Source organism: Panthera uncia, chromosome D4, assembly GCF_023721935.1.
Source record: "Panthera uncia isolate 11264 chromosome D4, Puncia_PCG_1.0, whole genome shotgun sequence".
In the NCBI taxonomy this organism is placed as follows: Eukaryota; Metazoa; Chordata; class Mammalia; order Carnivora; family Felidae; genus Panthera; species Panthera uncia.
Genome location: NC_064807.1, coordinates 353590 through 365420, shown reverse-complemented (window position 1 = coordinate 365420; position 11831 = coordinate 353590). Strand labels below are relative to the sequence as shown.

The window sequence follows — 11831 nt, the reverse complement described above, 5'->3', positions numbered from 1 at the left end:
TTCCTTCCTTCCTTCCTTCCTTCCTTCCTTCCTTCCTTCCTTCCCTTATTTATTTTAAGAGAAAGAGAGAGAGCATGAGCAGGGAAGGAGCAGAGAGAGAGGGACAGTGAATCCCAAGCAGGCTCCTGTCAGCACAGTACCATACCAGTCTTGATCCCAGGAAGCATGAGATCATGACCTGAGCAGAAGTCAAGAGTCAGCGGGGTTGGGGGTGGGGGGGGATGGTCTAAATGGGTAAGGGGCATTAAGGAATCTACTCCTGATATCATTGTTGCATCATATGCTAACTAACTTGGATGTAAATTAAACAATAAATAAATAAATAAATAAATAAGTCAGAAGCTCAACCAACTGAGCCACCCAGGTGCCCCATTTTTTTCTGTTTCATACTTTCTACTTTCATTGTAGTGATTAAGTTTCTGTTCATTGTTTCCATTCTACACCCCATATAACTTACGTTTTTTCTTATGTTTTAATTAGAAATGTTTTATCATAGAATATTATCAATTTTACCTTTAATGGCCTCATCCCATCACCACTCTTGTCCTTTTTTATAATCATATCTCTTGCAAAAATTATTGCTGAACAGTATTTTTCTTTGGGAGATCTCATCTGATTCAATTTACATTATTTGGAATACTTTTTAAAGTATTTTCGCCAGATAAAGATAGAGATACTCTGCAAGTACTTTTATTTCTGAAAATGTCTTTCTCTAGCCTTCAGAGAGAAATGGCCTTTTAAAGATTTTTTTTTAAGTTTATTTATTTTGAGAGAGAGAGAGCAGGGGAAGGGCAGAGAGAGGGAGAGAGAGAGAATTCCAAGCAGGCTATGCACCATTAGCATGGAGCCCATCATGGAGCTTGAACTCACGAACCATGAGATCATGACCTGAGCCAAAACCAAGAGTTGGGCACTTAACCAACTGAGCCACCCAAGTGCCCCAGAAAAGGCCTTTTAGATACGTTTCTGATAGCATTTAATTTACTGCAGATGAGGCATCTTGATTTTCTGAAAATTTTCTCTGTAAATAATCTGTTATTTCACATGTGCTTTGGATTTATGTGTTTTTGATTATCTTGAAAATTCAAGAATATCCCCAGATTTGATCATTGATTGGGTTCCTGCCTGTGTGTGTGTGTGTGTGTGTGCGCGCGTGTGTGCGTGTGTGTGGGTAAGTTTGTGGGGAAGGCTAATGGTACAGGCCTAGTAGTGGTGTGAGTGGTGGGAAGTGTGCTTGGGTACCTGGTGCCAGTGCAGGTGCATCTGGGATTGGGACTCTTGGGATGATTGATGAAGATGCATGGTGGGTGGTGATGAAAGTGTGGAGGCCAGCAATGGGGGCATGTGATATTGTGATATAATAAGAAATAAGTATTTTAGTCTTAGTCCATGGTTCCCAGCACATAGCTCCTAGAACCTTTGTCATTTCCTAAATGATAAGAGCCACAGGGCACCTTTTGTTCCTGACTCCAGAAATTGCTCCAGAGAGATGAAGGTGAAATGGATGTTGTCATCATTCATAATAAATTCTTTTGAACCACACCTGAGTTTACGTTAATGAAGTAATTTTTCTAAAGTCTCTCCATAACCACTCGAGGAGGGCTGGTTGCCAGGGGAGCGAACCATGTGATTAGAGCGTTGGAACTTGAAACCCGTGCCCCGAATGCAGGTTGAGTCAGTCACCAATGGCCAGTTATTTAATTAATCATCTGTACATAAGGAAGCGTCCATAAAACCCCAAAAGGATGGAGTTTGGAGAGCTTCTGGATTGAACACATAGAGATGCTGGGAGAGTGTGGCACCCCTTCCCATATACCTCGCTCTGTGCGTCTCATCCACCTGGTTGTTCCTCAGGTATGTCATTTTATAATCAATCGGTAATCCAATAAGTCAAATGTTATCCTGAGTTCTGTGAGCTGCTCTGGCAAATTAATGGAACCCGAGCTGGGGGTCCTGGGAACCTCTGATTTATAGCCAGTTAATAAGCACAAGTAACAGCCTGGGCTTATGATTGGCATTTGAAGTTGGGGCAGGGGGCACTCATGAGACTGAGCCCTCAACCTGTGCGATCTGATGCTGACTCCAAGCAGATGATGCCAGAATTGAGTTAAATTGTAGGACATTCGGCTGGTGTTGCAGAATTGCTTAGTGTAGGGATTCCTTCCCCACCCCCGACCTTTTCCAACACACACACACACACACACACACACACACACACACACACACATTTGATGACCAGAAGTATTGAGAATAGAGGAAAGACCTATAAGAGGAATTTTTCCTTTGTGGGGCATGGAATTTACTGGTGGCAAGCCAGAACAATCAGGTTAGAGTGTTGGAGGCTCTGTGATCAGGGACTGTGGAATGAATGATTTGGGGTCTGTGAGCAGCAGGGTATGGGAACCAGTGATCCTGAGGTGTGAGTGATGGCTCTCGCGGGAGGTCGGTGTGCAGCAACTGACAGTGGAGCCACTTGGGGAGTGCGAGTGAGGAACTGGGGGTCGGGGTTGGTGATGACTTACTTGAGGGGCTGTGAAGTCAGATGACATCTGGTACAGTGATTGCAGTCTACGTGGATTACTGATATTGTAATAATATCAGTAACTAATTTTAGTGAGTATTTGTATGCCACACCTGTCTGAGTGCTTTTCAAGTATTGTAAGTTTGTTTATCTAAAAAGTATGAAGATGGGGAAACAGATTGAAGTGAGTTCTCTAGGTTGTCATGCTAGAAGATGGAAGAACTGAGATTCAAACGTACATTGATTTGGCTCCAAATTCTCGTTGTTCCCCTGTGCCACCCGTCCCACACCGTATGAGGCTCTTGGGAGGACAGCTGAGTGGCTGTCACCATGTGGCACTGTCTCTGCAGGATCTCTTTGTGTTTCCATAGATCCCTGGTGTCAGAGCACATAGTGAGCCTTCAGAATCTCTTTTTCGGACTCTAGTCCACCTTGGCCCAATATTTGCTGGCAGAGTTTAGACATGAAAAGTATATTTAATAGGAATACTTTTAATATAAAAGTTCAAAGCAAAAATTAATTTTAAAAGTCTGTCATGAAAAAATATTGGGGAGGATAGGTCTAGGGTCAAAGGGACACAATGACCAATGTGTGTGTCTTGATTAGAACCTGCTTCCAGGGGCGCCTGGGTGGCTCAGTTGACTGTCTGCCTCTTGATTTCAGCTTAGGTCACGATCTCACAGTTCGTGGGAGCGAGCCCTCCATTGGGCTCTGTGCTGACAGCAGCGAGCCTGCTTGGGATTTTCTCTACCTCTCCTCTCTCTCTCTCTCTCTCTGCCCCTTCCCGCTCACTATCTCTCTCAAAAATAAACATTTATTTTTATTTATTAAAAACAATTTTTTAATGTTTATTTTTGAGAGAGAGAAAGAGACAAAGCATGCGTGAGGAAGGGGCAGAAAGAGAGGGAGACATAGAATCTGAAGCAGACTCCAGTCTCCAACCTGTCAGCACAGAGCCTGACACGGAGCTTGAACCCACAAATCGCGAGATTGTGACCTGAGCCTAAGTTGGAGGCTCAACCAGCTGAGCCACCCAGGTGCCCCAAATAAACAAACATTAAAAAAAAAAAAGCTACTTTGTTTTATAAGAATATAAAAATTACCTATAATTTTACCACCACCCAAATAATATATCTGTTAACATGGTAGCATATTTCCTCCCAGACAATTTTCTTTCTTGTGTACGAATGCACTCATATATGTGTCCATGCGTGTATGTGTGCATGTGTATGTACACACATATTGTTCAGTGAAAATGAAACCATACTATTTGGTACATCTCTTTATTTTTACTTGGCCGTTTAACATATTTTTCTACTGTAATTTAATTTTATGTGTCTTTATGTTTTCAGGATGGTCCACAAATTATTTAAAGAGTCTATAGTTATTGGGTATCAGTATGTTCTAGCCTTTTAATTTTGTTGTTAGCCATGCTGTGGTGAAATTTCTGCTTTTCAATTTTTGTGCAGGGGTGCCTGGGTGGCTGAGTCAGCTGAGCATCCGATTTCGGCTCAGGTCATCATTTCACGTTTCATGAGTTCGAGCCCCATGTCAGGTTCTGTGCTGACAGCGCAGAGCCTGCTTGGCATCCTCTGTCTCCCTCTCTCTCTGCCCCTCCCCCACTCTCTCTCTCTTTCAAAAAATAAATAAACATTAAAAAAAATAAATTAAATTTTTGTGCAATTCAGGATGATTTTTTATGATGTAGTCCTGGAAATGAGTTTTTTGGGTCAGGTGCATGGATGCTAAATGATGTATATGTCCATGTGTGGGACTCTGGCATACTTCCTTCTCTCATTGGTCACTCTGTTCATCTCTTCTCAGATCTCTGCCTCTTTCCCAGAAGAGCCAGAAATGACCAAGTCCCTGGTGAGTTCTTATTTGTTCATTTATTTATTTGTTGTTTTGTTTTCTAGTGGATTTTAGGAAGCATCTAATAACCCATATCGTAAGATGGACAAGTATAAATTAATAAAAACCAAGATCAGAGGGAAAAAAAGAAGTGACTAACAACTCCAAGTCAAGCTTGGAGTATAGATATATGTGAGTTGTGATTTTATACAGCTATGAACTTTGAACTGTGAGATTGTCTCTGGTCTCCGTGAAAGACATAGCAATAATGAAAATGAGATACTGGTTTATATTGTTGATAAGTAATTTATTTCATCTGTAGTAAAGATTGCCTGGTTCTTGATGCTTGAGAAAAATTCTGATGGCTCTTCAGATGAATGGAGACAGAACAGTGTCTTCAACAAGAACACTGTTAGAAATACACTGACAGGGTTTCCATCATTACAAAGCGGTGCTTCTCTCGCTGGCACGTGACTTCAGATTCTTAATAGGGTTGGGATTCCAACAGGGTGTCATTGCTGCTTGTCCAAGGACTACCTTGTGAAACAAAGTTTTGAGGTTTTATCATGAATAGGTGTTAAATTTTGATTTTCTGCATCAGTTGACATGGTTGTGGAGTTTTACTTCCTTAGCCTACTGCTATGATGGATTACATTGATTTTCACATACTGAGCCAGCCTTGGCAACCTTTGAATAAACCCCATTTGATCATGGCATATACTTTTTTTTTTTATGTTTATTTATTTTTGAGAGAGAGACAGCGAGAGACAGGGCGAGCAGGGGAGGGGCAGAGATAAAGGGAGACACAGAATCTGAAGCAGGCCCCAGGCTCTGAGCAAGCTGTCAGCACAGAGTCTGACGTGGGCCTGGAATCCACAAACTGCGAGATCATGACCTGAGCCAAAGTCAGACACTTAACCGACAGAGCCACCCAGGCACCCCGGCATATACTTCTTTTTATGTATTTTATTTGCTCATACTTTGTTGAGGACTTATATTAATGAGAAATATTGGTCTATTTTTTTTTATTTTATTTTATTACTACTGTGTATGAATGAAAGTTCCAGTTCCCCCCTGCTTTTTCCCACACCACACCATTGGAATGTGAACGGGCATCTTTGTTCAGCCAGGCAAGAGTGGGAGTCTAGGCCACTCCCTGGGTCTTTACTGGTGGGCGTGGGGTCAGGCCCAAAGTTTTTTGTTTCTTTGGGTTTTTAATCTGTTGTGTTTGGCTAGAGTATATTTTGCCTACAATTTTTCTGCCTTCTAGGTTGCCCCTTTGCTGATCTTTTAGCTAGAGAGAGCAGACTTTTCTTTGAACTCTCTTTGTGTGCTCTTGGTGATTCTGGGTTGTAGAATGTTCTAGCACCTGTCAGGGCTGTATGAGGCAGTCTTCAGGAACTAATGTTGTGTAGTTCCTTGGTTCCTGAGGTCCCTAGCCAGTTTGTCTCTTATTTAGCCTTACAGAGTATTCTCAGATTGTTTACGGATGATGTCTAGGGTTTCTAGATGGGCGTGGTGGAATGAGGAGAGATGAGTGCATTTGTTCCCATCTTTCCAGGAGTGGAAGTCGTTCACTGATTTTTTTTTTTTTTTTTGAAGGAGGACTTATTTTATAGTAAGCATATTCTTATATATTTTTTCAATAATATTTATCTCTTCTTTGCATTTTAACTTAAAAAAAGATTTTTTAAATGTTTATTTATTTTTGAGAGACAGAGACCCAGTGCATGCAGGGGAGAGGCAGAGAGAGAGGGAGATACAGAATCCCAAGCAGGCTCCAAGCTCTGAGCTGTCAGCATGGAGCTCGACTTGGGCTCAGACCCATGAACCGTGAGATCATGACCTGAGCTGAAATCAAGAATCAGGTGCTCAACCAACTGAGCCATCCAGGTGCCCCATATTTCATTTTTTGTAAAAATGTCTATTCAGGTCCTCTATCCATTTTTAACCAGATTATTTGTGGGGTTTTTTTTTGTGTTGAGTTGTATAAGTTCTTTGTATATTTCAGATATTAACCCCTTATTCAGTGTACCATTTGCACATATCTTTTCCTGTTCAGTAGGTTGCCTTTTCATTTTGCTGATTGTTTCTTTCACTATGTAGAAGTTTTTTTATTTTGACGTAGCCCCAACAGTTTATTACTGTTTTTGTTTCCTTTGGCTGAGGAGACATATCTAAAAACATGTCGCTAAATCTGATGTCAGAGAGGTTACTGCCTGTGTTCTCTTCTAGGATTTTGATGGTTTCCTGTCTCACATTTAGGTTTTTAATCCGTTTTGAATTTATTTTTGGGTATGGTGTAAGAAAGTGGTTCAGTTTCATTCTTTTACATGTAGCTGTCCTGTTTTCCCAACACCCATTTATTGAAGAGACTGGCTTTTCCCATGGTATATTCTTGCCTCCTTTGTTGTAGATTAATTGACCATATAAAGCCTGGGTTTATTTCTGGGCCTCCTATTCCATTCCAGTGATCTATGTGTCTGTTTTTTGTGCTAGTACTATACTGTTTACATTACTGTAGCTTTGTAGTATCTCTTGAAATATTGGATGTGCTACCCCCAGCTTTGTTCTTCGATTGAATTTGCTACTTGGGTTTTTTTGGTGGTTCCATAAAAATTTTAGTATTTTTCTAGTTCTGTAAAAAATACTATTGGCATTTTATAGGAATTATATTGTATCTATAGATTGCTTTGGGTAATATGGAATTTTAACAATGTTAATTATTCCAATCCATAAGCATGGTATATCTTTCCATTTGTTTGTATTGTCTTTGGTTTCTTTCTTTCATTAATGCTTTATTGTTTTTCAGGGTACAGGTCTTTCATCTCTTTTCATTAAGTTTATTCCTAGGCTTTTAGTCTTTTTGATACAGTTGTAAATGGAATTGTTTTCTTAATTTCTTTCTGCTACTTTATATTAGTATATGGAAACATAAGCAGTATCTTTTTTTTGTATGTTAATTTTGTGTCTGCAACTTTACTGGATTCATTTATTATTTCTAATATTTTTTTGGTGGAGTTTTTAGGATTTTCTGTGTATGGTACCATGTCATCTGCAAATAATGACAGTTTTACTTCTTCCTTATCAACTTGGATGCCTTTTCTTTTTCCTTTCTGATTGCTGTGGCCTAGACTTCCAGTACTGTGTTGAATAGAAGTGATGAGAGTGGACATCCTTGTCTTGCCCCTGATCTTAGAGAAAAAGCTGTCAGTTTTTCACCATTGTATATGTTTGTTGTAGGTTTGTCATTTACGGCCTTTATTATGTTGAGCTATACTCCCTTTATTTTTAGTTATTTATTTTATTTTAGAGTGAGAGAGAGTGTGAGCAGGGGAGTGGAGGGGCAGAAGGAGAGATAGAGAATCTTAAGCAAGCTCCATGCTTAGCACAGAGCCCAGTGTGGGGCTCAGTCCCACAACCCTCGGATCATGACCTGAGCTGAAATCAAGATTCAGACTCCCAACTGACTGAGCTGCCCAGGTGCCCAGAAATATATTCCCTTTAAACCCGCTTTGTTGAAAGTCTTACTTTTATTTTTTTCATGAACAGGTATTAAATTTTGTCAAATGCTTTTTCTGCATTTATTGAGATGACTACATGATTTTTATCTTTATTTTGTCAATGTGGTGTGTCATGTTGATTGATTTGTGGATATTAAATCATTCTTGTATCCCAGGAATAAACCTGGAAGAAATGGATAAATTCCTAGAAACATATAATCTTCTAAAACTGAATCAGGAAGAGATACAAAATCTAAACAGACCAGTTACTAGTAGTGAAATTGAATTGATAATGGAAAAAAAAAAAAAACCCAACAGACAAAAGTCCAGGACCAGATGGCTTCACAGGTGAATTTTAGCAAACATTTATTTTATTTTTTATTTTTTAAGTGTTTGTTTATTTTTGAGAGAGTGCAAGTGGGGGAGGGGCAGAGAGAGGGGGACAGAGGATCTGAAGCCCGCTTTGCACTGACAGCCGTGAGACCTATGTGGGGCTCGAACTCACGACTGAGATCATGACCTGAGCTGAATGAAGTCAGATGCTCAATCGACTCATCCACCCAGGTGCTCCATCTAGTAAACACTTAAGGGAGAGTTTAAGGGGTGCCTGGGTGGCTCAGTAGCTTAAGTGCCTGACTCATATTTCTGCTCAGGTCATGATCTCACAGTTTGTGAGATAGAGCCCTGCATTGGGCTCTGTGCCTAGAGCTCAGAGCCTGCTTGGGGTTTTCTCTCTCCCCTCTCTCTACCCCTTCCCCGTTTGCTTGCTCTCTCTCAAATAAATGAACTTAAAAAAAAAAGTAAAGGAGAGTTAAAGCTACTCTTGTCAAACTATTCCAAAACATAGAAGAAGAAGGAAAGCTTCCAAATACATTCTAAAAGGCCAGCATTACCCTGATACTAAAACCGGACAAAGACACTACAAAAAGTATAGACCAAGATCCCTGATGAAACATATACAAAAATTCTCAGCAAAATACTAGCAAACTACATTCAACAATACATTAAAAGGGGGTGCCTGGGTGGCTCAGTGGGTTAAATGTATGACTTTTGATTTTGGCTCAGGTCATGATCTCACAGTTTGTGAGTTTGAGCCCCGCATCTGGCTCTGCACTGATGGCACAGAACCTGCTTGGGATTTTTGTCTCCCTCTCTCTCTGTCCCTCTACTGTTTGCTCTCTAGCTCTCTCAAAATAAATAACAATAAATTTTTTTTAAAAACAATACATTAAAAGGATCATTCACCATGATCAAGTGGGATTTATTCAATCTTTGCTTTATCTTGAATGTTTAATCCATTTACATTTAAATGTTTATTTATTTTGAGAGAGTGAGAGCACCATTGGGGGAGTGGCAGAGAGAGAGGGAGAGGGAGAGAGAGGACCAACTGTGAGATCATGACCTGAGCCAAAATCAAGAGTCAGATGCTTAATCACCTGAGCCATTGAGGCTCCCAAGTCCATTTACATTTAATGTAATGGCTGATATACTTGCACTTATATATACTATCTTACTATTAATTTTATATTTGAACCATCTGTTTAATATTATTTTTACATTTCTTTCTTAATCTTCTTTTAGATTACTCAATTTAATTTTTTCCTTTGTTAACTTGCTCATTGTATACATTCTTTTTTTACCCTAGATATTACAGTATTCATCTTTAAGTCGTTGTTATTTCTACCCCCTTCTCAATAATTCTGGGATACCAAATCATCTTAATTCCATTTACCACCTCTCATCTTTGCATTCTTATTTTCATGCATTTAAATTTGACATGTATTTTATTATTATTTTTTTAAATGTTTATTCCTTTTTGAGAGACAGAGAGAGACAGAGCATGAGCGAGGGAGGGACAGAGAGAAAGGGAGACACAGAATTCGAAGCAGGCTTCAGGCTCTGAGCTGTCAACACAGTGCTGGATGCGGGGCTTGAACTCACTGACCATGAGATCATGACCTGAGCTGAGGTCGGATGCTTAACCGACTGAGCCACCCAGGCGCCCTAGATTTGACATGTATTTTAAACATCACTAGATATTACTGTTACCATTTTTTATAGTCTTTGCAGTTTTATAAAGTTGGATTTGAGGAGCTTCTTGAATCTTTGGGCTAATGTTGTTCACTGATACCTCTCAAATATTGCCTCTGCCCCACATTCCCCCTCTGTCTTCTCAGACTACAATATGTTATTCCTTTTCACTGTGAATATTATGAATAATGCTACTATGAATTGTCATGTGCAAGTTTTATGTAGACAAATGTTTTCATTTCTATTGGGTATATACCTGGAAGTGGACCTTTTGGGTCATGTTGTAACTCTGTTTAACTTTTTGAGAAATTGTGTTTTTCAAAGTGGTTATATCATTTTACATGTCCACTATCACTGTACAAGGGTTCCAATATTTCCACTTCCACACTAACCATTTATTATTATCTTTTTTTTTAATTGAAGCCATCCTCGTGGAAATATACCACTGATGACTAACAATATTAAATATCTTTTTTATTATAGTCATCTTAGTGAATTTGAAGGGGTATCTCTATGATTTGGATTTCTATATCCTTTATGACTAAAGGTACTGAGGATCTTTACATGTGCTTTTTCCCATTTGTGGATCTTTAGAGAAATGTATATTCAGGTCCTTTATTCATTTTACTTGGATTATTTATGCTTTATTGAGTTACAGGAGCTCTTTATATTGTAGATACAGGTCACTTACCAGACATATAATTTGCAAAAATTTTGTTCCAGTTTTTGGGTTGTCTTTTCACTTTCTTGATGATATCCTTTTAAGCACAAAGTTTTTAATTCTGATGAAGTCCTATTTATTTTTTTCTTTTTAACTTTTTTTAATTTTTTTTTTTTCAACGTTTTTTATTTATTTTTGGGACAGAGAGAGACAGAGCATGAACGGGGGAGGGGCAGAGAGAGAGGGAGACACAGAATCGGAAACAGGCTCCAGGCTCCGAGCCATCAGCCCAGAGCCTGACGCGGGGCTCGAACTCACGGACCGCGAGATCGTGACCTGGCTGAAGTCGGACACTTAACCGACTGCGCCACCCAGGCGCCCCTCTTTTTAACTTTTTTAAATGTTTACTCATTTTTGAGAGAGAGAGACAGACAGAGTATAAGTTGGGGTGCTGAGCTGTCAGCACAGAGCCTGACGGGGGGGCTTGAACTCATGAACTGCGAGATTATGACCTGAGCCGAAGTCAGATGCTTAACTGACTGAGCCATCCACTTGCTCCTCTACTTTTTTCTTTAGTTGCTTGTGCTTTTGACTTTATATCCCAGGAATCATTGCCAAATCGAGCATCACAAGGATTTACCCTTTTAGCTAAAGTGTAGATTTGGCTAAATATAAGAACATTTAGGCCTTTGACCCATTTTGAGCTATTTTTTTTAATATGGTATAAGGTAGGTGTCCAACTTCATTCTTTTATCCTTTTTTTCCCGATTTTAAGTTGTTTTGACACCTGTGTTGAATATCAATTGACTATAAATATGACGGTTTATTTCTTGATTCTCATTTACATCCCATTGACCTATATGTCTCTCTTTATGCTAGTACCACACTGTTAAAAAAAAAAATGCCTATTTTAATTATCTTTTTTAAAGAAAGAATGGACTTATTCAGTGAATTGGTAAGTGCAAAATGAATGGCAGAATATATCTTATCTTTTAAATGAAGTTTTAATGACATATGGCATAGAAAAGAATGCACAAATCATAAAGTTTTATGAATTTCCACAGCATACCAAAAAAACATTACCAAAACAACCCAGAATATTATCAGTACTACAGAAAGAACGGCATGATTTATTTATTTATTTATTTATTTATTTATATTACTTTAATATAATTTATTATCAAATTGGCTAACATACAGTGTGTAAAGTGTGCTCTTTGCTTTGGGGGTAGATTCTGTGGTTATATATATTTTTTAATGCTTA

At 39.1% G+C, this 11831-nt stretch overlaps 1 protein-coding gene across 2 annotated transcripts in view; it reads left to right on the top strand.

Moving 5' to 3' along the window:
- Positions 1-11831, top strand: part of ZNF484 (zinc finger protein 484) — a 39504-nt gene that overhangs the window by 1513 nt on the left and 26160 nt on the right. Inside the window, exon 2 of one of the 2 annotated variants that reach the window (XM_049634302.1) lies at positions 4346-4390. In XM_049634302.1, coding sequence (XP_049490259.1) covers positions 4376-4390 — 15 coding nt within the window. In that variant the 5' untranslated portion in view covers positions 4346-4375. Of the gene's footprint in view, positions 1-4233; positions 4391-11831 lie in introns of those variants that run through there. The other variant, XM_049634224.1, reaches the window with a different exon arrangement.